At 37.3% G+C, this 27088-nt stretch overlaps 1 protein-coding gene across 2 annotated transcripts; it reads left to right on the forward strand.

Annotated features, from left to right (window-relative positions):
- Positions 1 to 316: 316 nt before the first annotated feature.
- Positions 317 to 25780, forward strand: CHIC2 (cysteine rich hydrophobic domain 2). Of its 2 annotated transcripts, XM_082282360.1 has the most exons (7): positions 317 to 633; positions 7348 to 7402; positions 7546 to 7701; positions 21101 to 21157; positions 21324 to 21383; positions 23814 to 23868; positions 24286 to 25780. In XM_082282360.1, exons 1-6 carry the CDS (start codon positions 515 to 517, stop codon positions 23865 to 23867), a joined length of 501 nt encoding a protein of 166 aa, XP_082138486.1. In that variant the 5' UTR covers positions 317 to 514; the 3' UTR covers position 23868; positions 24286 to 25780. The 2 variants fall into 2 exon arrangements, with proteins under 2 accessions (XP_082138486.1, XP_082138487.1); XM_082282361.1 differs by lacking the exon at positions 23814 to 23868.
- Positions 25781 to 27088: the final 1308 nt, after the last annotated feature.

A 27088-nucleotide genomic window follows, 5' to 3' on the forward strand; every position in this document is an offset into this window, starting at 1 on the left:
AAGAGAGGGTGCGGAGTCTCCCTCACTGGAGATACTCAGGAACCCTCTGAGTACAATCCTGTGCCCTCTAGGATGACCCTGCTGGAGCAGTGGATCCGATGATCCCACTGTGGTCGCTCCCAGCCGGACCCGTTTCGGGACTCTGGGAAAGCCGGGCCCGGGAATGCCGCGCTCGCGGACACCCCACGCGCCGCGGCCGCCGCGCGCCCGCCCCCGGCCCGCCCCGGTCCGCGCGGCTCCGGGCGGGGCGGGGCCGGGGCCGGATGTTGTTGTTGTTGTTCCTGCCCCGCCCCTCGCCCCCTCCCCCCGCGGAGGGTGACGGGCGCTTCCCTGCCCGGAGCCGCCGCTGCCGCAGCTTCAGCCGCTGCCGGGGCCCCGCTGCCGCCTGGCCTGGCCTGGCCCGGCCCGGCCCGGCCCCGGGGCGCCCCCGCCGGCCCCCTCCCGCCTGCCTCCCTGGCCGGCTCCCGTCGCGTCTCTCCGGCTCCTGTGGCTCAGCGGACGCCCCGGCCCGGCCATGGCGGACTTTGATGAGATCTACGAGGAGGAGGAGGATGAGGAACGGGCGCTGGAGGAGCAGCTCCTCAAGTACTCCCCCGACCCGGTGGTGGTGCGCGGCTCCGGCCATGTCACCGTGTAAGGGCCGCGCCGGGGCCTGCGCGGCCGGGGCGGGCGGTGGAGGAGGCCCGGGCGGCGGGACGGGGGCGGCCGGGAGCGCCGAGCCCGTGGGTACAACTTGGGGCAAGTCGGGGGGTAGGCGTGGGGAGCACCGGACCGGGACTGCTGCCCTTCCCCTACGTCCGTGAAGCTGCGAGAGGGCTCTTCTCGGCACCAGCGGGTAGCTGGGAGCCGCCTGGAAACTCGCAGGCGGGTGCAAACCTCTAACTGGGTGCTGAGGAGACAAGGCTGGCTTGGGCTGTTACTAGCAGAGGAATGTTAAGTATTTGTCCAAAATGATGAGCTGTCAGGAAGTAAGGTGCCTGTGTTCCTGTGTGTAACAGGTATGTGCCAGCACATGACCGGCTGGACTATTGCACAGGGTTGTTTATGTACCTGTTACCCAATCCCGTTTAACTTGTGGCTGCTAGTATAGCTCTGAGGTCTTTTACAATGAAAAGGCATGAGTTAGTCAGATAGGTACTTGTAAAATTATGTTGTGATTGGTGTGTGTTGTTTCACTGTGTTTGACATGGAAGCAACGTAGTTTTGTTTTGTGCATGTTTGGTATTTGAATCTAGCAGCAGGTGACCATGAGCTTGTGTAGTACTTCTCAGTAATGTAAGAGATGAGGGTATCTTTCCTTCCATCGATTCTGTCAGGCTCACTCTGTTGAAGTGTAGTAGTTGTCAGTTACAATGTATAGTGTCAGAAGCTGAAATACAAACCTGGAGACTAGACACAGTCGTACAAACTTTTGGGTTTTTGTATTCAGTGTTCAGTAGAACTAGACTTGTAATATAGACATAAAAGCTGAAGATACTGTGGCCTGTTGCTCTGAGTCTCATAAACTACTGATTTTCAGATACTGACCTGACAAGTTTTTTTGGGACTTGGATACATTCCTGCTTTATTGTCTGGTTGACACAAATACTAATAGCTGGGCAGTGCAGTTAGCTGTCTAGTTAAAAACAGGAAGTTAGACATGGATAGACTGAGAGAGATTTGGAAAGTTAGAAGGACATAGATGGGGCAGGAGGCCAAGGAGGCCCTGTGAAAGAATAGAAGCATGTAGTCAGTGTGTTCAACTTATGACTGTTTATTGTGAACAGAAGCTGTACCAGTGATTCACTGAAAATAAGCCAGTAACCTTAGTCTGTGCCTGAAAACCAGAGCAAAACCACAATTAGATAGTTTTCATATTAGCAAATGAAAAGTATAAAGAACTGAAACAGAGGCAGACACTGGTTTCTTCTCCAATACTTGAAGGGAAGTTGTGCAGGACAAGATGAAGGCTCGTTAGTGGAATGTTGGGGAAGCTTGTGAAGCATTGGCTGTGACTAGTAAGGGCATTGTGGTTGAAGGATGGCTACCTTGTTAATTGTTCATTAATAGTTACTAGCTCATTATTGCTTTAAGGTCTTCCTTAAAGTACTTGTTCTTAGGTTTTGGATGAGCAATTAAATACCAATGCATGCCTCCAAAATTAGGCAATTGATCTTCGTCTACTTACTTTACTGTGCCAGGTGTTAACAGCTCACTAAATAGCATCAGCCACTTTTACCTTTGTACAGCCTATAACTTTTTTGTCATTGATCCAGATGCTTATTATTAAAAATTAGATCCCTTTTAGAACATTCATTTGGTGCATCTAAGGAATAAGTCAAGTCCTGTGTACGTGATGAATTAGTCTTGCCACTATAAAAGCATGTGTGCATTTTGAAGATCTGACAAAAATGATCAGCAGTTAAGCAAATACTGGATTGATCTGTCCCTGGCTTTGCAGTTTGAAGAGTTGCTGACTGCGTCTGCTGTGTGTATATTTAAACAGAAGCTCTCTTTTCGTAGTCTGTTGTCATATCTTTTCTGATTTCAAATAGGAGTCATAATGTTGAGTTTGAAATATGTCAATTTCATGACTACATATTAACATCAGAAAGAATTTGCCATTACTTGATTTCATCCAACAGAGAATGGAATTGTGAGTATTTTCTAAGCTGAGTAGTTAAAATCAATTAAAGGAAAGCAGTTAAATATTATCCAAATAAAACATATGAAGTCTTTGTCTTTTGAGAATGTGGAGCTTTTGGTTAGCACTAAGTTTTCTCCTTAAATTCACTGTTTGAAGCATGCTGCAGACAATGCTTATATTTTTTTTGACATTGTTTTTTCAATATTCAATTAAACTGTTTTCACACCAGCAGAGTTTCAATAGCTTCGTAGACAGGAGTAACATATCACCTGGTTTCTGAGAATTTGAGGTTCTCTCTTGTAATGGCAAAAAACTTGAAAGCTGAGAAAATAGAGATCCTTACTTACAACAGAACTGAAAGTCCAAGGTGTTTCATCCTTGTTTTTAAAATCATCTTATGATAGGAAGGGAGGTACCTGACATATTTGAAATTGTGAGGAGAGTATTTATGATAGATGTCTGTGGTTTTCAGTGATTGTTTTTCCTGTTCCTTGACCAGTTGAGACATGTACTGTATCTATAGCAGACTGTATTAACTAGTAATACTGGATTTATTAGTTTCTTGCAGTAGTGGAATGATGGAGAGCCATTGTGATGTGCTGATAAATGTCTTTCTGTGCTGCTGTTACAGCACCTTATGTCTCAATGCAAGATAACTTTTTGTAGGGGAAGAAGAACTGTCAAAAGATGTATTTACTCAAGTAAGTTTCTTTAATATCAAACTGAAGTCTGCCAATATATTTTTCAACCTTACTGTATCAAGGACATGTGAGTGAAAACAGGGCTATGTGAGAATGATGGAGCATGTTAAGATTTGTGAAACATATATTTATTTTGTAAGGATCGGGAATATGTGGACCTAAAGAGTAGAGTTAAGGGCAGTGAAAAAATGGTTTAGTGTCCCCATAAGAGAGGACAAAGAGGACGAGGATAGCACGTGTCAGTTTGTTGTGTTAGGAATATCTAAGCTGCATGCTGACAAAGGTTCCAAATTGTCTGTGTCCTATACTGTAAACTTCTGTACTTCAAAGTTTCCACCTCTCACCATTTCTTTCTCCACTGTAGACAAGGGCAGGAATTTATCTGAACCTTTCAAGTGGAGTCAGGTTCAAGAAACACTTGTTCAGATCCAGGAAGGGTAAAGAAAGTATTCATGCATGAGGTGAGCGTGGATCTGTTGAAGACCTGATGTAAAGTGGGAAAGGCATAGAGCAAGCAGAGATGAGTGCGTGTCACTGGAGATCCAGTATTGTACTAAAGAAATCTAGTGCTATATTAGGACAGCTGTCTGAGGAAATGCATCTCCAGAATATTGATTTCCAGTGTTTTATTTTAAGGCTTTTTTTCTTTTTTTTTTTTTTCATAGCAGTTATGTATTTACATTGAACATGTAGTTGTGTTCTGTGGAGTTTCTAATATTTTAATTGCCAAATTGCAGCTTGTAGTCAAGAGAGTCAAGAGTGACATTTCTGAGATCACATAACTACTTACAATGTATGGAGTCAACCTTTTTTACTACTTGCATAGGGTAACAACACTCTGGTGTGTTAAGCTCAAAATTATGCCGGTAGCTGTTTGTGTTAGCTTCAGCTTTGCTACCCCACTGTGTATGAAACATTAACACAAGCCTTGAGTACAGGCTCTCAGTCTGTTTGCTTATAACTTCAGCCAAGTGTAACTGCATTGGTTGGAAGTTTCTGTGCCTTACTCTGCCTCAGTTTTTGTAATTTCGGGTAGCTGTACAGCTTTTCCAGTGGGGGTTGCTTTTGTCAGGCATGACTTTTGTGATCATCATGAATATTCGTTTGTGTTTGATGGAGCTTTCAACACCTGAATGCTTCACAAGTACTGATTTAATGAACTAATTACGTAGTAAAGTGGTGATACCTTTTAGTTTTAAGACTTGTGATGGCAGCTGTATATCTTCAGCTTGGAGTCATTCTCCAGGCTTGGCTGCTTCTGAAATGTGTGTGGATACAAGGGATTTTTTCAGTTTGGTTTCCACTTCAACTTACTAGCAATTTTAAGTAGGGCATGACACTTAACTGATAGGGCACGACTCTGACATTTACATAACTTGCCTCAGCGCTTAGTTTCACTCAGCAGTTTGAGGAAAGGGTGGATGGTCCTCCTGTCATGGAGTATTCAACAGGATTTTCAATAGTAGAGATGTTTCCAGTAATTTTTGTTCTGTGTTGAAGTAGTAAACTTGCCATATGTGTTTCTGCTTAACAATTCTCATTTGTTATTTCACCAATTTTGAGAGACTTACAGACTCGCAGAGCTACTATTCAAGTTACAAATACTGAAATACGGTAGATAACTTCTGTGGATCTTATTGTGGCCTTTCAACATACAAAGGAGGCTTATAAGAAAGATGGAGTGAGAGTTTTTGCCTGGGCCTGTAGTGACAGGACTATGGGGAATAGTTTTAAACAGAAAGAACATAGATTTAGTTTGGATGTAGGGATAAGGGTGATGAGGCACTGGAACAGGTTGCCCAGGGAAGTTGTGGATGCACCATCATTGGAAGTGTTCAGTGTTTGGTTGGATGCAGCTTTGAGCAACCTGATCTAGTGACAGGGAGCTCAGATGATCTCCACATGATCTTTGGTTCCTTCTAACACAAATCATTTTATGTTTCTATGATTCTACTGCCTGTAATCAGTGATAGCAGAATCACCTGCTTACTTGGCCTTAAGACCTTATGTAAAAATCACCTACAGCATCAAACTATCTAGCCCAGTGTGCTGCTGCAAACTTTGGGAACAGGCGCTGCTGTGTATGGTTTGCATGTAAGTCTGGCTGTTCCTGGTGTCCATTCTTCTTGTACTCTCTGGCATCTGCAGCTATGTGAGTGTTGTATCCTTCGACATTGTCTTTGCTTTAGTGTGTTTGTCAGGGAACTTGTGTAATCTCACTTCAAATCTGTTGGCACTGTTTGCATCAGTAATGTCAAGTGGAAACAAACCCTGAAGTTAGCTACTTGCACATTATTTTTAGCTGCACTTTCTTTTAACTGTTTAAACCAATTTCTGAGTAATTTCAGTGCTCTCTATTGTGGGATTTGTTGATGAATACTCCCCTTATCCGTTGCCTTCCTGAAACTTCGCACTTTAATCATATGCCCCCCTAAGCCTTCTCTTTTCCAGCTTAATGTCAGCCCTAATCTGTTGGGGCAGCTGCTTTATTCCCTTTATTATACCAGCCTTCCTTCTCTCTGCCTTTTCCTAACTCCACCAAGTCCTTCATGAAATGTGGGTGCCAGAGCTGCACTCAGTACTGAATATGTGGGTATATGAGGGTTTTATGGAGAGTCAAAATGATGTTAATCACCTTCCCAGTGGTGCCCAGTGTTTTATTGCTATTTCTGGTGGCTGCTGCTTGCATTGAGCTAATGCTTACAAGAATCATGAGTGGTGATAGAAGATCTCTCCTGTGAGATATACCTGTCAAACTTCAGTTGAGTGTCACATAAGCATAGTTCAGCAATCCCAAAATTCACCACCTTTTATTTATCTTCAAAGAAACTCATCTGCCAGCTTTTGTCCACTGGGTTTTATGAGGTTTCCACAGTAGCTTACCACGTAACTGCCCATTTGATTACTTGGACAAAGTTCTCCATTGGCATGCCGATCATTCAGTTCGGTAAGAAAAAAAACCAACAACCCCAAAACTCTGGGAAATATCTAGCTGCTCAATAGCATATTATGAAAGCAAATTATGTCTTTAAAATCTTCAGCTGTCAAGGCTCAAGTAAGCTTTTCTGTGTACAACTGAGATACGTGTTGCTTCCAATAGTTCAAATCTTGAGCAGTTTAGTTTCTGATTTTTGTTTGTAGTATCTGATAGGCTGCTCTGGTTTGTATTCAGAATTTTGTAAATTACAACTTAAATTTTACACTGGCAGCTGTTTACTGTATTAGTAGCCAGTCATATAGTGTTATTAATGACTTTATAGTTGGTATAGTCTCTACTAGAAGTTATTGCCCAGCCCAGATGCCAGAAAATATTTAGATTTTCTTTGAGGTTCATCCACTCATGAACCCAACCAAACACCCATAAGGTAGAAAACATTTTTTAATAGATAAGCTGGAACTCTTCTGATCTTTAGATCTTGTGAAACCCAGTAGATTCAATAACTCTAGCTCATTTCAAACTGCTTCACAGCTTTACATTTATACCTAGTATGTTTCTTTAAAATTAGGTATTGTTTAAGCCATGTTTTGTTACTTAGCATTCTGTGTTTTGAAACTTACTGTGTATTTCTTTTCTGAAAAACAAGCTGGTGTTGATTCCATTTTTATGCTTAGAACAGTTATTTAGCACTGGATGAGCTTTTCTTCAAATACATCTGTACTGGTGCAGGAGAGAGGTAGTTCAAACTGTGACCTCAAGTAACTTCCCCTTTCCCCTTAAGTACTTCACCTACCTCACTTGCCACTATTGCTTATAGGTTTTGCTGACTTTGAGGAAGAGTCAATAGCATCAAGAGAACCGGGAGAAGAAACTATGGGCGAGATGGATTTCAATCTATGTACAATGGTGTATTTTTGTTTGTTACCATAATTTTAAGAATTACTCTTAATAACAAGTAGTGTTTTCCTGAAATTAATGCTGTTACTGATACAGACCCTGAGAGTATTGTGAGGTACTTGCCATTTGTGGCATGGATTGGGGTTATTTATAATTTTGGTGCAATCTAAATTTTGTTTTTGCAGGTTTGGACTAAGCAACAAATTTGAAGCAGAATTTCCTTCATCTTTAACTGGAAAGGTGAGTATCTTTGAATAGAATTTTGAAATTAGAGTTCAGGTTTTATTACAAAAACAAATGTTCCAAGTGTAGACCACTGTAAAAGTAATAAATTACACTGGTGTAGTACTAGTTTGTTTCTTCTCTTTTCATTTCCCCTGTAGGTTGCACCTGAAGAATTCAAAGCCAGCATCAGTAGAGTTAACAGTTGTCTTAAGAAGAATCTTCCAGTTAATGTGCGATGGCTACTATGTGGATGCCTTTGCTGCTGCTGCACTTTAGGTTGTAGTATGTGGCCAGTTATCTGCCTCAGTAAAAGAGTAAGTTTGAATTATTAATGTAATTTTTGATAGTTAGAATGGTACTGGTTTTGTTCTCATTTTTTTTTTCTTTTTTTTTTTTTTTTCCTCCTTCACTATTAAAAACTGTATGCTAGAACTTACTTAAATCACTTCTATTTCATACATTTTGATATCAGTTGTCTGTTGTACTGGTTAAAGTTACAAGAGACATCAGTTAGGACTTTGAGTTTATAGCTCAATGAGAGGTAGTATAGTTGAATGCCTCCTAGAGACATCTATTGTAAAGCAATTATTGTTATTGAACCAACTTGCAACATACTCTTTAATAGCTGCATCTTCTCTGGGATACACTGTTTGAGATTATCAGAATTTGGCAATGAATGAGTGGTAGTTTTTGAGGAGCTTCTGATTACACTGTGGCCCCAAGGAACCACATATTTTGAGTTAAAAAGGCAGTTTTAAAAAAGAATAATTGATTTTTCTTTTTGAATTTGGAGTACAATGCTTTTTTTTACATGATGAATTTGCAAGTAGCCTTTTGTCTGTGTACGTTTGGCACTTAGTGCATTGTTCACAACAGAAGCCCATTACACACGCCTGGTTTTCACTTCCTTTTTCTTGGTGCAGTTAATTAGGCTACCCTCCCATCTCTTCTGTTTCTGTGTGTGTAAAAATTGTCTTTGGCTAATTCTATTTCACTACTTTGCAAGAAGTCTCTGTGCCTCGCCATCATCTCCTCACTATTTAGTACTGTTCGTCTTTCCATTTCCTGTTGTGGCTTGTGTATGTTCTTTCTTGTGTAATACCTCTTAATGCTACACCTTGTGTACAATTCAGTACACTGAACATCATTATGATTTTCTTTATCAAAGTCCTAATTTTTTAGCGTTAATAAATAAAGGCATTCTAAAAAATAAATTTATAGGATGAACATTGATTATAACAAAACCTGTATGCATTTTTGTAACATCTAACTATCCATGTTAAGATCTTAATACTCAGTCCCTTTAAGAGATTACTTAAGGCTAGTTTTAATTGTATACAAAATAAAGTAGAAAAGCCTCCTGGTAATGTTGGAGGCAGAGGAGAAACTAACCAAAACAAAAATGTTGGTGTCAGTGTGATTTATATCAAACCCTAAGTTTTTTATCTTCAAGTTGTCACAAACTAGTAAGTATCCTGTAGCATGACTGTATATCTGTAGCCCAAAAAGTCTGCTAGAAGAGGTTAGAATCTGGTGGTTGCTTTAACAGATAAGCAGTTGACTTAACTAGCTTTGAGAGGAGACTACCTTTACCATTTGAGGCCTAGTTCTGTAAGAAACAAACACAAGGGAAGCTTCCATTGCTACTGTCCATGTTTAACTTCTAAATGAGAATGCTTCTGATGTTATGAAGTTTGACCCATTTTTCTCACATAATGTGTTGTAGCAGGAAATAATAACAGGATGTAACTTGGTAGGGACTGATGCTGCAAGCTCTCAACTTCTAGACTGGGTCCTGTAATCAACTTTTTCTACATTGTTAAACAGTGTCAGAAAAAATACAAGGGCTTCTAGGATCTGGGGTCAGAAAACAGTTTGAAGCTGAGGAGAGATGTTTTGTGAGGGAATCTGGTGAAGCAACAGTTAGAGTTGTGTGGGATAAGGTAAAAAGGTAAGCTCCTTACAAAGGGATAAATCCGGGAAAAAACCCTCCAGCCATGGATACTTTGTTCAGAGGAGGCTGGAAAGAGGATAGCGGTGTCATTGTTGCTGTAATACAGAATTCGTAAGGAGAGAAGAGCCCTGGAAAGGGTGTGAACAGGAGGAGCATGGACACAGATTTGTGACTGAACTTCTGTAAGTCATCCTAGCATGTGGCCCAGACTATCAGTGAATGTTGCATTTTTCCTGTTAAAGTTGGTACCAGAAGACGTTTATGGACCTTTGCATCTTTTTCTGCACTTGGCTGTCCAGTGTTAGTGAAACTTAGGACTCGGATGCCTAAACAAAGTATCTTGTGCCACTGTCTATGGCACAATGGCACTAGACACTGATGACGGTTCAATTATTCCTCCACAGTAAGAGTAATTTAAATCAATCTGGAAATTTCAGGTCAGCATCGCTTGTCCATGTCAGCAGCTGGCCAAATGAATGTGTGCTTATAGGGTTGTTTCTCAGACAGAAAACTCAGAACTTGGTGTCTGTTTGGCATCTGGAGAGTATATATAGAGAAGAATTAATTAACTTGTGCTCTTAAAGACAAAGTGAAAGGGAAAAGAGTGCTTTCCTAAACTCCTGCCTCTCAATCCTGGAAATGGCTGGGAAAGAATATTTTTCTTTGGTAGAGGAGCTAAGGTGGAAAGCTGTGGAATATTTTTCAAGGACACATTTGGAAATCCTAGTATGAGAAACAAGCAGGAGGATTTTAAAGGATTCTAGTCAGGGCTACTACTTACAGAAAAATGGTGAAAATTACTGCCATTTGGGTTGCTTGTATAGGTATGGGTGGATTTAACTTTGTCTTGGTAGACCCAGAGCAGGAAAATATAAAGTGATATATATATTCCTTAAATCCCTCTTATCTGGAATTACGGGGTTTGTACCCTGTAAGATTTCAGTACTGAGTTGTATCCACAAGCTTCTGCATAAAAGAAAAATCTTAGGACTTTCCATCAGTTTATGTCAAAGTGCTGTGACAAGTGCAGGAAACTAACGATACGTGTTTTCCTAGAAGCGTGGCAAGTAAGAGACAGCGCATTGGGAATTACCTGGAGCTGCTCAGCAAAAACAGTAGTTTTAAATAACACCTGGTTACTCTAGGTTCCAGTCTGTTATTTCCTCAGTAGATTCCAGTAGAACTGTGACAAGAGGCAACTTCATACTCTTCCACTAACAAAAGAAAAAAAAAAATTCATTGACTATTTTGGTTTGCTGCTAGTGCCACAGTTTTGCTGATGCATAAGACTAATGTATTCAATGTGAACTACTCACATTTGAACTCTTAAACTGCTCGTGTCTGACTTTACCTGTGGCTTGGAAGAGGGTTGTGTTGATCAAATTATCTTCCATGCTTTGATTTCTTTAGATATCCTTTCCCTGACTGGACTCAGCCGTAAGTATAGTCACAACAGCCAGGATTCACTTTTTGAGGAAACAGAGGTCCAGGATTATGTATGCTTGTTTCTTCCCTTTAATTTTGAGATACAATGAATTATTTCCCGCTTATATTCATACTGTAAAACAAGGATAACATGATCAATAACAAATGATCAATAAATAAAAGGTTGCTTCTTTTACATTACTTGCAATTGTCTGAGAAGTGTTACCCAGAGAACTTTGCTAGTTCAGCCCTCCTAAGTGATTCCCAGTGAAAGGACAGTTACTTGGAATTGACTTGTGTTACATCCTTTGCTGCAGTGATCACAAAAGACTCCCAAGACTGTCCAATTAGAGAGTTTGATTTCTGAAAGCAGGGTGGGAGCATTCCTATCCTGAAATTTGTGCAGATCATGTTTTAATTGCACAATGAAAATATACAAGTCTTCATATTTGCCTTTTTCTACTGAAATGGAAGACTAATAAATTTGTTTTATTGAATGACATATACAGTGAACTAACAAGTGGGAGTGTTTCTCAAGGATTTTATTAAATGAAGCAACAGTTTCTACAGTACAATTGCTTACTTTTAATATAGAAGAGAAATTTTTCTCAGAATGACCAAATAAGCAATGTCCATTTTAATGAGGCTGAATCACTCTACCCTGGTCTTGAATTGCTGGTGTAGTTTGCGGATCTTTTTCAGAGAAAGATTTTTTTCTTTTTTAGGGTTCATGTAGACAAAATAACAATTGCAGCTTCAGAGTTAGAATAATTTTCTAAGTGGTTCTCTGCATTCTGTATTTTTACCTCCTTTCACTGACTTTTAAAATTCAAACACAGGAAAGTTATCACAAATGTAAGTACAATTTCTGAAATTACAGTCACTGAAAGTTTGTATGTAATGGGAATACATGCTTCTTTTTGAGCAGTGAAAAATAAGGTAATGGTTTGTCTCCTTAAACCAACAGGTGCTTCAAACTAGGAATTTATTAAGCCACAGATGTTTGTAAGTTTAATTGTTAATTATATAATTTTAATGCATTTCCATGCAGTGAAAGCTTTCCCTGCACTTAATTTTTCTTTTCAGTGCTGGTTTTGGAGTCTTTGTATAGTGTTGTTTCCTTTCTTCATTTGCACTAAGATATTTGGAAAAAGCCTGCTACTCTTCAGCAGTAAAATAAATGTTTTATTTGATTCAGTATCTTATTACCTCTCTCCTTTTATGTGGTCCTGATTCGATTTTAATGAATAAAAGCTGCAAGAAAGTTGCAGGAAGTACAGTCCCTCCTTTGCAGATCTAGATCATAAATGTCTTAAGCAGTTTTACTCATAGAATGCACCATCCTTTCTGGGACAAATTCCAGGTTGTACAAATGAACATTAAGTCTTTAAGTTGTTTTTCTTTGAATAAAAATAATGGCGTAGTGAATTATAATTCAAAAAGCACTGCAGGCTGAGGTGCCCATTTGAAGCCACTTTTTCAAATGAATTGGCACTCATTTTCAGTATTAACTAAATGCTGTAGTTCCTGATGGGTAAATAGGATATATAATTTCAACAGAAACAGTAACAATGAAAGCTATGATAGAATTGCAGTACTGCTAGATTTCTTAAAAGCTGGTATTGTACAAGTAAATTGCATGTTTCAAATGCTTCATGGGCAATCTCTTAAAATGAATAGAATTAGATATTTAACAGTGTGATCTGTACTAATACTTTCAAGAGCTACTTGTTTGTTTGTGAATTCACACAAAGCTGCTGAATGCTGCTTAAGCCTCATCATTAGTTGTCACTTTCGTAGCAGTTCACATGTTCAGAGTGCTGTATAAACATAGCTAATTACAACTTCCAAAGTATTGATTAAATTAAATATGTGGTGAAGTAGCTGGATAGTCTTGCTTGTCTATGGATGATACTGATGTTAAAAATACATTACATGAGTTTATTGAGTTTATGAATACATTACATTTATTTTCAAAACTGAAGAAAATGTATGTTTTTCTCCTATGCCTGTCTGCCAGGGACTTTGCACTGGAAGTACTCTTAATAGCATAATGCTTTTCTGAGGAGTTCCACAAGGCAATTACTTAAGACAAAAGGTACCTTGTTTTTGAAGTATCTGTTATGACAATTTACATTGTAGTTCAGTTTGGAAGAATCTTTAAAATTGTAATGTATTTATTATGTTTATCTAACCAGAGCACATATGATGTCTGTGTTGGCTCTAGTCAACTTAGTACAACTTTTTTAAAGTAGAATTTGTATGTATCAAATATGCATTCTTGACCATTGTTTACAAATTTATTCAGAGGTCCTTTTCTTTTTTTTTTTTTTTTGGTATTAATTATGAAATGAAAATTTAAAGAATCAGAAGATTCAGGACTGGTATATTTTGCTTTAGAAATCATTCAGTATAATTTGGTCAGAAGAGTCACTAAGTTCTCCGTATACTCAACTTGAAGTAGCAAAGCTTGTAGAACATATAAATGTGAAATCATCATGCGTATACCTATGTGGTTATTTTTTCCCCCCAGATTTTATTTCTTTCACAGCACCCTATAAAAGCTTATCAGGTTTTCATGTGCTTTCCTAAAGGGTATAGTAGTGAGTTGGTGCACAATGAGCTGTGGGAGCAGCTCATTTTAACATGTTTTTCAATATGCAGACTTGTTTGATGCACGACAGGGCAGTGAGATTGGCGTGAAGAATACTTACAGATATAAGTAGATCACAGAATACTAGTTTGTTTCTTTATAGATAAATGCAAACCCTTTAGTACTTCAAAAATAAGTATTCTGAAGTTAAATTTATTATTTCATTTATTCTTTATATACAGGTTTTAGATAAATCCTAAATGTAGAGTATCTCTGGGATGTATAGTGAATATTCTAAATGCTATTTAAAATTTAATTGCATTTGTAATTAGAATTACATCTCTGAAAATATTAATCAAAACAATCTGGGTAAAATTAACATTTCCATGTTACAGCCCTTTTTACATTGTGATGGCTAAGGTATATAAAGGGATCATGTAGTGGTTTGGGTTTAGTGTTGCTTTTTATATTGCTCTTCCTGTCCAGGTTGACATGTTCCTGAAAATACAAGTGTGAGTTGGGTGAAATTTGCGTAGAGCTATTTTGAAGGAACATGCTAAAAATGGTCTCGTTAGTTGTCAGATTTGGAAGTCAGTTTATTTAGGATTCTGTCTTTAGCAACTTAAAGATGATCTCAAATAGGGAACATATGCAAACACTGTTGAGGAAAGAATTAGAAGGCAAAATTACCTGAAATTTATATGATAAAATTAAACTAAGTAGGAAGCACTTGACTGAACAATAGCTTGTTAGACTGTTGCTGTAAAACAGAAAAACAGAATAAAGTTCTGGCAAGTGTGAAGTAGTGACACATTTCTGTGCCTCTTCTCCTGATTTTTCTCAAAGTAGCCTAGGTCTGGAAAGTATTCACTTTTCCACTTTATTAAAGCAAATCACAGTAAAATGTTATTTTCTGCCAAAGTGTAGCACTCTTGGTAACTCAAGCACTGTGCATAAAGAAAATAATTTAACAAAGAAAATACTAGTTCAAGAACCATTACTGCTGACAAAACAGTTGGGAAGACGAGGGGAGCAGTTCTATGAAAGAGAAGATGGAAAGAGTTAATAAATCTTGTACCATACCAAACACATAAAAAGTGTGAAGTGACCAGGTACTTCTAATTGCGTAGCTCATAAAAATATTTTTTGCTGAGTTTTGGAATAAATAACTGAATCTAGAACAATAATGATGATGGAAAATACTAAGTAACCAGATGTATTTTTTCTATATTGGTAAAGTAGCTACAGGATCAACGTGTATTTTTCTGATTCAGCCCTAGATGTACAAGGGACTGTAGAGGCTGTCCTTTTGAGAGAGATCATTCTCTTCGGCCTGCAGACTAGTGATGTGTTGGATTTTACAGTCTTCTATGGAGTTTTGTCAAGTTGTGCTGCCTTTCAGTCTTTCTGGCCATGTAGCTTCTCTTCCATTCTTGGCCACTGTCCTTAGACACTCCTAGTGGCAGGAGTCAAAGGATTCCTATATAGTAACAAAAGAAACCTGGGAGTGTTCTTCGGAATTGGTGCTTTATAGTTTGTACTTTTAGAAAGGTCCCTGGCAGTCTCTGGGGTCTGTATTGTGTAACAATTCACAGGCATTATCAGAATGCTTCAGGCGCTATGAGTGGTTCGGAGGTTATGAAAACTTACTGATAGAGATGTAAGCTGTTCCCTGCCAGCTGGCTTGAAATGAATGGGAATGTTTCTGGGCACAGTTTCATGTCTTAACAGAGATGTAACCAGAGATCCTTTAGCTTCTCATCCTATGCTGGCCTTGAACTATGTTCCATAGCATACTCCTGGTTATTGTGGAAATAAATGGCAGGGACCGAAATTAACATTTCTCTAACCTTAAAAGAGGAGATGGAGGTGGAATTTCCATTCTTGCTCAGTTTAAAATTTCCCACAGAGAATGACACCAGATGAGTTATTTGGTGGAGATTTGATCCTATTTTCATCCCTGTTACGGTCAATTCCATTTTACTTGTTCATTTTCTGTGGCCTTTTCTGTGAGAATGTCCTTCAGCAGGAGGTGGATGCTTTAGATTGTCATGGCCAGATTTGAATAATTTGCTTGGAGAGATCAGAGCTTCATGGCTTTTGTTTCCATATAATGAGGGAGAATCAGAGCTAGAATTTAATCCTAGAGTGAATGAGTTACAAATCTGTATTTAAGAGTTCAAGTAACAACATTAAGTGTAGTCGTAATGCTTCATGGATCAGTTCAACATCTGTCTGCCTGTGAAATGTGTTTTTTACCACATTTCAAGGCCTTCTCAAGGGAAGTGTGTTATTTTTGCCAAGGTCAAGACTGTTTCTTCTGCAAGGCTTCTCCATAGTATGAAGTTTTCACAAATGGTTGCCTCTAGTCAGTGTCACCTCGTTACAGAAAGTAGTTAGCAACGCTTATTTGGTGACTTAGCTCTGTAGGACAGCCAAAATATCTAGTGACTAAAATATCAGTTAGCATCTTGAATCTTTCAGGTTTTGTATATTTGAGAGGAAACTTATAGAAGAGTTTAATCAGCTTCTAGGAATTTTCTTTGATATTTTGTCTCTGCTAAGTGTTTCTACTGCGGGCCAACATTGCCTTTGGAAAATACTCAGTATCTGTCAATTGGTACATTGGTGATACTATAACATCCTCTCCATTTTATTCCTGGATAATATACATGGAGTATATGTTTCTGTACACCCTCTCTCTCCTGCACATGTTTAATGGCTTTAGTGCTTTCTTAAACACTTGAGGAATTTGACAATCAAGGCAACCAGAGTAACTGAGGAATCATCTTGAGTTTAGGTACTAAAAAATGTTACATGCAGTAGTGTCAGATAACACTGAGCTTCTCTTTATATCAGCAAAGTGTGGTGGAAGAGACCTTTCCAGAAAGTAATTGGTGTGATTTGATTCACTAAGCTTTAAATTCATCTCTTTGTGATGTACCATCCCAGGGTTGAGAGCTGTACAAATGGGGTTAGTTTATGGATCATGTGAGACAATATCCTCAGGGCTATCTTTCAGAATGGGAAGTTTCATGAAGTCATCTTGGTGTTGTCAGTTCTCTTGCTCCAGAATTCTGTTGATTGCATTTCTCTCTGTGTGATCAGGAGCTTTGATCTGTGCTTTAGGCTGGACTCACTTTCTGCACATAGTAATCGATATGGTATGGCAAGGTGCAGCAATAGTAATCTTGTTGGACAAGGCAGTTATTTCAAGATCATACAAAAAGCAACAGACTGCTACATTTATTTCCAGATATTCTTCATTCTGTTTAGTATGGGTTTCACTTGCTTTCTTGCATGGATGCTGAAGTGAATTCTGGGATGAGGACTCTTAAAATGGTCTAAAATAAGAAATGTCCTAGCTACTGATAGGAGCTAATATACCCTAGCTACTAATACTAGTAGAAGAAATTATGCAAGATCTCCACGTTCACCTATGTAGTAGAACAAACACCTTTTCAAAATACTGTGCACTAAAGCAGGTAGTCCAGGATGTCAGGATCTGAAATCAACTCAGGTTTCACCTTTATGTTCTTTTCCCTTCACAAATGGAGAATTCCTTAGCAAGATGGGAATCCTACCAATTTGCACTTTATATTGGTTCACGTGTGGTATAGTGTTAAAGATGAGGACATTCTCCGCACAGATGTACATCATTCAGTCGTGTGTTCTGAGTACAGCTTTGGCATTTTTGTGGTACCAATATGGGACTCAAAATTGGCTTGGGGGATATCCTGGCATGTTGAAAGTGAGCGTAGGTGACTCAGTTATCTTCTAACTTTGTATTTTATTGTTTGTGCTGGTAGCTAAATTACTTGGGTATAAATTTTGTAGTCAGAATGAATAGAAATTCCTGCTTCTGTCCTTTCTCTCTTGGAGTGAGCAGAGATAGTATAGTTCCGACCTCTGACAGGATCCTTTGACTTTTTTCTGTGGTGTATAATACAAATTATAGCAATGTGAGAATCTAACAAAAGTCTGCCTAGAGTTGCCTCTTTGTATTTTGAAATTTAAGCACAAAGTATGTTTGTTCAGGGCAATATTCAAAACTAATAATACTCGATTGTAGTAAAGTTTTGTATGAAGGAATTTGAAAACCTCATGCTATTTATTGGACTAATATTGCACCATGTATACATGTTTTCAGGTGAGAAGTCAAAGATCAAATGCATGTAGCGGGAGATTCTTTGGTTTTTCCCAAATAACTATGAATGCAGTTGTTAGTGGAGGATCGTGTTGTTGCTATCCATGTTGTTTCCCCACATAATAAAGACAAAGGGAGGTACTCAAATTAGCACCATTTTGGGAGTCATGTAAGATCCTTTTGTTTAATATTGTACCAGTCATTCACTGATTTACAGCAGGACTTGAGGGGGCCTTGGCCCGTTCACTAGCGCGGTTTAGTGTAGTGTGCGTGTTCCTGGTCGTGCACTGCCAGAGGGGCCCTGTTGCTGAACAGCCTTCCTGTCCAGATCAGAATTCCATCTGGAGCTAACTGGATAGACAAAGTAAAGATATAACAGAAATATCTTGCATTTGGTAATATATTCAATGCTATCCTTGTTTCTGCATGAAAAGTTCATATTTAGGCTTAGAATTTTTTTCTTCCATGTCTTAGGGAAAAACTTCATTTTACTGAATTGGGGCAATAAGCATTAGTGAAAGTGTTTTCTGTGTTTGGGGTTTTTTGGTAGTTTGATTTTTTCAAAAGGCACTATTAGACACTAATATCTTTAAGGAACCAGTTTTACAGAAATGTTTCATTAAACATTGCATCTAGACAGTTGAAGAGGTCTGTTTCACAAAATTCTGTGGATAGCATTAAAGACAATCTGCTTTTTTCATGAAATAGGTTACAAAGCATACTTTCTTGTCTTTGGTATGCTAAAGAGTGTACTTGAGTTGCAGTTTTTTTCTTTGCTCAAATATTGGACTGGTTTTTTTAAGAAAAAAAAAATTAAAAGCTGGGTAGTATTAAATCTTCCTAATAAGCAAGTCTCTCTTCCACTTAATTTGTGCTTTTGTTGTGGCTAACAAATAATTTGCTGTATGGGTTTTTCTGTACACCATTGATAGAATATACAAGCTTGTCATCCTAGTGTGCTGGAAATGCTACACTCAAATCAAGTGTTCCTTTCTGGTTTTGTATCTCCTCACCTGCTCCTCACTGTAAATCATTGAGATGTCAAGAGCAGTGATTAATTAAGCTGCACGTGCAAGTGCTTTTTTTCACCTGTCAAGTAGGAAGAAAACTTACTATAGTGAATTGTGTGATGCTGTTTAATTAATTTCTTTTTATTCCAAGCTCTGAGTTTGCAGAAATATTTTACAGTCTAATTTTCATTAACATTTCTGTATTGATAATATGGTGTTTTTGGGAGCTATGACTATCCCAGATCATTCTGTAGGAAGGGTAGTATTTAAGGCTCTGGGAAGATAAAGAAGCATGGTTTCAGGTCTGCGTTTTTATCTCATTCTAGTCAAATGACTTTAAACTGTCGTCTTGCTTAAATAAACCAATTAATAGTACCTATCAATTTCTTATTTATATGTATGTATTGTAATATAGGTGTAATTTTATTGGAATTTGAAAGGCTTGGATGTTTTTCACAGTCTTTGGGGCAAACAAATTAAATTGTGTCGTGATCTTAATCTATTATTAAAAGGTCCTGGAAAGGAAGATTACAAGGTAGATTCAGGTTTTGAATCAGTTTTGCCATTGGTTTAGCAGCGGGTGGGCAGGCAGATGCCTGCTCAGAGTAGAACCTATTGCCATTTTTCACCATTGATAGAGTAGCCTTTCAGAGTCAATGAGCTCTGTCAATGTGAGCTTGTCAAGGCTACAACTTCATAGACCTGAGAGGCGGTTTGAGAGGTCAGCCCTTTTCAGGTTTGCTGTGATGCAAATGAACTTTAATGCTTAAACAACTATTGGAATTTTTATGTCTGCTCCTTGTTCTTTTTTCTTCACAAAGTCATTGACGAGACATTCAGTGCTTTTTAAATTGGAAGTTGCATTGTGCTAAAGACCTAGTACAGATTTACGGAGGGCTGAAAGCAGTTAGATCATGTTCTTTTCATGGTGCGATTAGAATCAAATCGATTTCCCTACAGCCTTCAGCATTCAGATGGCAATTTTAACAAAGCTTGGGGGCTAGACAAGGGACAAAACGACTGAACTGAATGTTAATTACACTCTGCAGCCTTATTTTCTTTTGATTTGGAGCTGACTGGCAACTAAATTAACAAAAGTGTGACCATAACTGCTGCCCTATTTTCATTTAAAAGGAGAGCAGACTCTAAAAGGCTATCTTTACAAAGAAACAAGTGAGGTCTACTGATTATTGTTAAAGGGCACTGTCTTTAAAAACATAAGAATAAGCCCAAAAATACTCAATTTCCAATTGATGTGATAAATTAGTCACTGGTATGTCCACCTTTTGATAATTCCTTGGCTTGTGATTTTAAAATAAAACATAATAAAAATTCGCTGTAATGAATACTGATAGATAGCAGTGATCTAATTTTTAATCATGTGACCACAGTACATGCTTAAATGTGTTTCCCCACAACTGCTTCAGTATTAAACTAGAGACAAACTGATGTTTGAAAACCAAGATGCTAATATTTGGGGGGAAATGAATAATTTGCTGTCTAATTTTTATTTTACTCAGACATTCTTGTTTCTCATGACAGCATTTAGTTTGGTTTGTTAATGTTCATTTACAGTACTAGTATTTTGTAGTAATAACAGCAAGATGCTTTCTCATCCTTTCCCCTCACCCCTCTCTGCCTTGTAAGGAAGCTGCAGCTGCACTAAGTTGTATTTGGTCCTTGTCGTTGCTCCGTCCTTTTGCACCTGCAGCTCTGTTGGTCTCATCTTAACACCTGGCACCATGAATTATCCTCTTTATTCAACGTCTGTAGCAAATCCCATTTAGAGCTAAGCAATATATATTCTGGCAGTCAAATGGCCATAAATGTCAGTATGTATTTCTCAAATGTAAATATAACTGAATAATTATATTCAAAATGCTGTGAAACTTTGCAGCACAGAATGTCCTTTAATTCTAGCACGCATAATCTTAAAAAGTTGTGCAGAACAGCTTTCAGGATTCTCTATCTGAAATGTCAAGTATGGATGACACAGGCAGTAAACCTTTTCTTTAGAATCCTAAATATTGGGTTTGCTCTCTATACAGATCACAAACTTAGTAATACTTATTTGTGGCGTTTACTATAACTTTCTGCATTTGCTTTTTCACTCTCTAAAATCTGGATATAAATGCAACAAAAATGTCTCATTTATTTAGAGTATTGTGTATTTGCACTTGACCTATAGCATTGCAAAATAGTTTGCAGCATTTTTGAGTTTAAATGCTGACCTTAGAAGCAGTACATTTAGACCACTGATCCTAGGGGAGCAGTGTTCCTGCTTTTTATACTTAGATCACTTTGAAATTTCTGTGATTTTAAAGTTAAAACTGCCATAAGAACCAGAGAGCATACGTAACAACAGTTTTTGTTCCAAAGTGGTTGAAGGTACTTACTTGGCTATCATAAAAAGTTGTTTCTGTTCTAGATACTATTTAATACCCGACAAGTTTTGATGGTACTACAGACCACCCTGTACTCAGTCACTGTCCTGTACCTCTCTCCTTTTCACACAAAAGCAGCTGCAAAACAAAGTTTTTCTAAAACCAGTCAAGAGTAAAATTCTTTCTCATTTGTCTTCCAGACACGAAGATCGATTGAGAAGTTATTAGAATGGGAAAACAATAGGTTATACCACAAGGTGAGTGCCGCAGGGAGCAGCTTCGTACTGTTGGAGTTTGAATTGCACAGTATGGAAACAGATGCTTTTGTTGAACGAAAAATATGAAAGGTGGACAAATGGGCTAGTCTGTGTGCTGCAATAAAATACAGCTCATTTTTCTTCTTTTTCTTTCCTCCTTGTCTAGCTGTGCTTGCATTGGAGACTAAGCAAAAGGAAATGTGAAACGAATAACATGATGGAATATGTAAGTTAAAGGGCTGTTTTGTGAGTTTCTCTATTAAATGATCATTTATTTTGCTTCTGATCTTATTCTTTTCATGATTATTAATCAGTAAAGGTGTCAGGAGCTTAATCGCCTGAGTGCAAGGATTTTCTACGGTTCACAGATGCATGGTTTCATGTGCAGGACTGATTTATAAAGTTATGAATGACTTGAAAACAAGGCTTCACTGTGTTCTGAAAAATAATAAATTAATTGCCAAGATAAAATAGCTTGAACATGTGCTGATGGAGTGTGAAATTTTAGATGCTGTATAAAGAATAACCACAACTTTGGTTGCGCAGCAAGTCAGATATGGCTATTTTATATAATGCTAATCAAGTCCGAAAGTATGGAAGAAGACCTTTCAACTAAGCTGTTGGAGCTTAAGAAACCTTTAGCCTTTTTAGATTTTAACTGCCCCTTACCTCAACTATCTTGAAAGTATCTTTATCTCCAATTGGTGTCACTAAAATATTTTTAAATCGGTTTCTGGAGTTTTAATCTACTTCAGTCGTTGGCTGAGACTCCATAAACCCTTCTTGGAAATATACAGTGAGAAGTTATATGTGGTTTAAAATGAGTTATGTCCTGTGTAGGATTTCAGTTTGTTTAGCTTGCAACTTGTTCTTTTTTGGTGCTGTTCTTATTTCCATTTTCAATATATTTTGGAGGTACATAGGATAGGATGAAATTAAGCTGCTAAATGTAAGAAACATTAGAATTTCCGTAATTTCTTTTAATGCCTCAGTAAGTAGGCTACAGGAAGGTTAGCTTTTTAAAAATAAAGATTAGCTTCTGAGAAATATTGGCTGAGTTAGTTCTAGCTTAGTCTGTGATCTTCCATTATGCAGTACTTTGTCTGTTCTTTAAAACAACAAAGCTATAATGCACATAAAAATTCTAAAAGTGATTAAACAGTTCAAAATGATAGACAAATGATCTTTATCTTTTAGTCTTCCCCTTTTCCCAGTCTCTCCTTTAGATCTTATCTCTTGCCTGAAATACAAGGTCTTCAAAATGCTTTTTTTACAGATGGCTCTATTCAGTTCACTGAATAAGTACTTTTTGTAACATTTATTCTACAGAATTTTTTAGGTTAGATATATGAGTGTAACTGAAAATGGAATAAAACATATTTCAGAAAGTAGACTTAAGCTTTGCCTAAATTAAGTGTTTATACTTTGCTGAAAACTTTTATTTTTCTAAAGGAAACATTGTCAAACCCAACGTTCTGCAGATTCAATTGGAAAAAATATAATGTGAGTTTGTAAATACTATGGCCCAGCAACATTTACAGATAAATATTCATTCTATTAAATATAATTCCAAATCAGTTGACCTGCTTACAATAAGAATATAAGCATGGGCATATAGTTAAAAATAAAGATCAAAGATTTTATTTTCCATTTGCAAAGTGTCTGGTATTATCTCTGGATATGCTTAACGAGAAAATTTTTACAAAACTTCACTGTACCATTTTCTTCTTTCAGTGAACTGAAATTGCCAGTGTCTTTAAGAACTGCCCATTATATGATTGTGATTTAATTTTAAATAAACTCCTATCCTCAACTTTTCACAAAACAGATTATTTAAGTTAGACTCTTGTACCCAAAACTTGGTGCTTTGCTGTATGAGGTTTGAAATCCACTGTAATAGATGTTAAACTAAATAAATAATTAGTGAAATAAAGAAAGACAAGATAATCTTATACCTTCGGTGTAAACACGGTGTTCCAGCTTTACTTCTTTCTCCCCTTTTGAAACCTTGTCTGAATATTAGAAGCCCTGGTGTCTCTGCAGAATCCAGTGGTTGACTCAGGCCAGTGATCAGTGGATTTTGAGCAGTTTGCATCACTTCCGAAAATAAGTACCTTCTGAATATCTCAAAAAATAAACCGGTACACCTGGTTTCAGTATTCATTACTCCAAAATGCCTTAGAAATAAATTCGGAGACTTACTTGTTTTCTGAGGCTTGGTATGCTTGCAGAAATAGAAGTCTTAATTCTCTAAGCAGCTAAGCTGTATTCTCCTTTAGAATCAAAAGCATTGAGAAATAACTTTTAACTTCTTAGAATGGTGAGTTTCCCTTTAAAGTAAATAAAATCCTTATTTATGTTACCAGATGCATTTATTTGTTTCTGAGTCAGATCACACTGCTGTGTTACGACTGTCTCTGAAAGAAGAACATGCACAAGTGAACATTTTCTTTAAGCTTCCTATTTAAAGGAGGAAAATACTTGGATTGTGTTCTGGAGTGGATCCTATAGTGTACTTAGCTCAGAAAAACATAGTTTAGATTTGAATTGAGACCATAAGAATAATCATGCAAAAGCATTAGTCAAGTTCTTGTTAACTACTTGAACATTTGTAGATATGGGAGCTTTGCAAAAGTTGATACACTTTTTTATACAGGTATTGAACTATAAACATGATTTAGAATCCTGTATTAAGTGGCAACAATTCTGAAGTAAGTGGAAGTGCAATTGAAAATTAACTTTTCATGCATTGTGCATTCAGGAGGTTTTTGTTTTGTTTTTTTTTTAATGAATGCATTTATGTCTTTCATAATTTTTCCCAATGAATAAATTACTACATAATAATTCTCTAACATAATTAGCTTACTTCAGTTTGTTTCTGTGTCTCATATCAGTAGGCAAACTTTTCCAGTTGAATTTGATTCTTTGAGTATTGGTTTTCTACCCCAAACCAATTATCATACATGACTTTTCTAATGGTCTCCTACCTGAGACAAGTGCCGTGATTTTTGCTTTTCATCACAACTTGATATACTAAAAATAACCACCCAAAACCATGTGAATTATCATTGTGATAGATAATAGGATTGCTGCCATCTTTAACACATATTTGTTTTCTTTTTAAACAGGTCATCCTTATAGAATTTTTACCAAAGACACCGATTTTTCGACCAGATTAGCATTTGATTTATTTATAGAGACTTATTCAAGTATGTTGTCTTTCCAATGGTGCCTTGCTTGGTGCTCTCCTGGTAGTGTCATAGCATTGGTTCTACAGAATCTTGTGGTGTTTTCATTCTTTTTTTGTTTGTTTTGGTTTTTTTTGTGTTTTGTTTTGTTTTGTGTTTTGTTTTTTGTGTGTTTTTTTTTTTTGGTTGGTTGGTTAGTTGTTTTTTGTGCTTTTTAAATAAGAATGTGTTCTAAGTTGCATTTGGTCAAACTCTGCAAAGGAATTTCACACAAATGTTAATTACTACTTAAGTTATTTTTACTTTTGCTACTTCTGTTTATTAATATATCTTGGTTTTCAAAAGAGTCTTTTATATGTGTGCGCGCGCGTGTGTACATGTACATTACTATAAATACACAGCTGAAAATGATACACAAGTGAACAGGTATTTTTTTATCCCAATATGATACAACTGATTGACTGTACATTGTGTAAATCCCTTTAGTCATTCATTTACATGCTGAAGTTCCTTCTAAGATACCCCTAAACTTCTGTCAGTGGCTAGTCAATTGTAAATACTTTTATTTCTTTTTGGGATGTTGACTAGTCTCTTCCAGCAAAAGGAGGAGGCAAAGTTCTTTTTGAAACTGTGATTTTTGGAACCCAGATGTTGTTAGTAGAAATCTCTATTCTTTTCATGAAGAAGTCCTGTCAGCTGGTTCTGAAAAAATTTGGCTTTAAAAAGTTAAAAAAAAAAAAAAAGGCAGCCAAGTGGAATTATTTTACTCAGACTAGAAGAGTCACTGAGAGAATTGCATGCATCTGGTTAGTAGAACTCAAGATCACAAAAGTATATTATTATTGCATTTTATAATGTAGCTGTTTTAATTCAGTTGCCATGTGCCAGCTTTATTCATACTGTTTACCAGATCCTGTACACAGGGGTGCAGAAGGACTTGTTTTACTAAAACTTAATTGTCCAAGAAGACTTTTCGTGGGGTTTTTAATTTATTTGAAGCCACATAAGCAGAAATAAAGTTATTGAAAAATTCTTGAACAGTGCAGTTCCAGATGAAAATGCCATGTATTAAAAGTAATCAAAGCAGGGTGCACTGGGCAACAGTGTAAGTTTAAATTAGGCAGTTATTTATTGCACCCTTTTTTTTGCTCATTTTGGTTTACAAAGGTTATTTTCTGCACAAGTATAAGACATTTTTTAACTGGATATGTGATGTACGCTTGGGTCAGGCCAGTTGTATTTCATTTCTTCTGATTATGCTTTAATTGTACATATCTTCACACATAGCTTTTGGGGTTTTTTTAATTGCAACTCATATTTTAAAATTTGCTTTAGGTACCTAAAATTTCTGTACACAAAATTGATGTAAGTTAAGAACATGTTCCTTGTACAGTTGTGTTAGCAAGCAATAATGTGAATATATGAAAAAAACAGATATACTCTGCTTAATATTTGTATGAATGAAAAGTTGATAAAAGAATAGTCTTCTCTTTTTAATCTTTTAAATACAAGTTTTATTTCAAGGTAATATATTACAGGTACCTTGATGCTGTGAACTATTTTTCTATGTCTTCAAAATATTTATTCTCTGTAAAATATTCTCTAGTGAGTATTACATTCCTAAATTGTTCATTGTGGGAGTGGTCGAGAAAGTTTTTAAGTTTTCTTAAATCTAAGCCTTCTGTATCTGTTCTCAAAATCCATCCTTTGCTCAGCTTTTGTCTGTGGATTTTTGCTTTGAAAATAGCTATTCCACTTGGAAAATAGCTCAGCTATGCTTTTCATACAAGCCTACAAGTGTGTTTCTTTGACTTGACAGAATATGATTTTTAATCAAAAAATCCCAGGTTTGTGCTGGCCTCACTCTTCTGAGTGCCACCAATGGTTTCTCTACAAAGTAACTGTTTATAATTTTCTAAAAATCAATTTCAGCCTCTTCTTCAGTACAAATCTGAGTCTGCTCTACTCCTTCTCTCACCCAGTAGTAGTAATTATAACCTTGGACTAGTTTCAGCCTGTGAAAGGACAGAAGCCTAACATTGATGGCAGCAGAGACTGGGGAGGTTAGAGGTACAGAGGAGAGGTTGGAATTGAACAAAAGTAATAACTGGTGATAAATACTGATGACCAGAAAAACATGCTGGTTTCTTTTAGTGTCAGTTTTCAATAAAATGAATATTGGATCATATGAGGCTTAGATTTTATAAAAATTTTCATTTGACTATACAAATACCTTGTATCATGGATGCAGTTTTCCACTGGTGTGGAAACCTATCCTTCCACTCTAGTGGAAGATATGGCTTATGATATATTCATAGCAGCTATTTGCCTTGGTCTACTGCCCAAACTTCCCATGCTATGTTCTGTCCATGTCCACAGCTACCTTGCCAGCAGCACGCAAACCCACCGACAGTGAAGCTGCTTTGGGTGTGATGTGTGCTGAGACCAGAGCAGTGAGTAGAGTGTGGCTTACAGGTTTACAGAGTATCCCATTAGTAAAGCTTCCACGTTAATGGTAGTGATAGTTAAGATCTTGTCTACTTCTGGGTGCATCAGCAGTCATGGGCTTGGTTAGCAGGCATTTCTGTATTTTAGCTGTGACTTTCTCTTTAAGAAATAATACAAAGATCTAAAGTAGAGCTCTGAGCAATTAAAAAGTTAAATCCCTTTGTAAGGAGGCCAGACTTACTCCCTCAAAAAGTATTTTGGATATTTTATTAAAATAATGTCTCTGACTTAAAAT

The sequence above is a fragment of the Coloeus monedula genome, assembly GCF_965178545.1.
Source record: "Coloeus monedula genome assembly, chromosome: 5".
NCBI classification, from domain to species: Eukaryota; Metazoa; Chordata; class Aves; order Passeriformes; family Corvidae; genus Coloeus; species Coloeus monedula.

What these genes read in the sequence shown, in the direction of transcription:
- CHIC2 (XM_082282360.1), top strand. Translation starts at nt 515, where the DNA reads ATGGCGGACTTTGATGAGATCTACGAGGAGGAGGAGGATGAGGAACGG. An exon ending in GGCTCCGGCCATGTCACCGT is followed by an intron (nt 634 to 7,347) that starts GTAAGGGCCGCG and finishes TTGTTTTTGCAG; the next exon opens with GTTTGGACTAAGCAACAAAT. An exon ending in TTATCTGCCTCAGTAAAAGA is followed by an intron (nt 7,702 to 21,100) that starts GTAAGTTTGAAT and finishes TTTGTCTTCCAG; the next exon opens with ACACGAAGATCGATTGAGAA.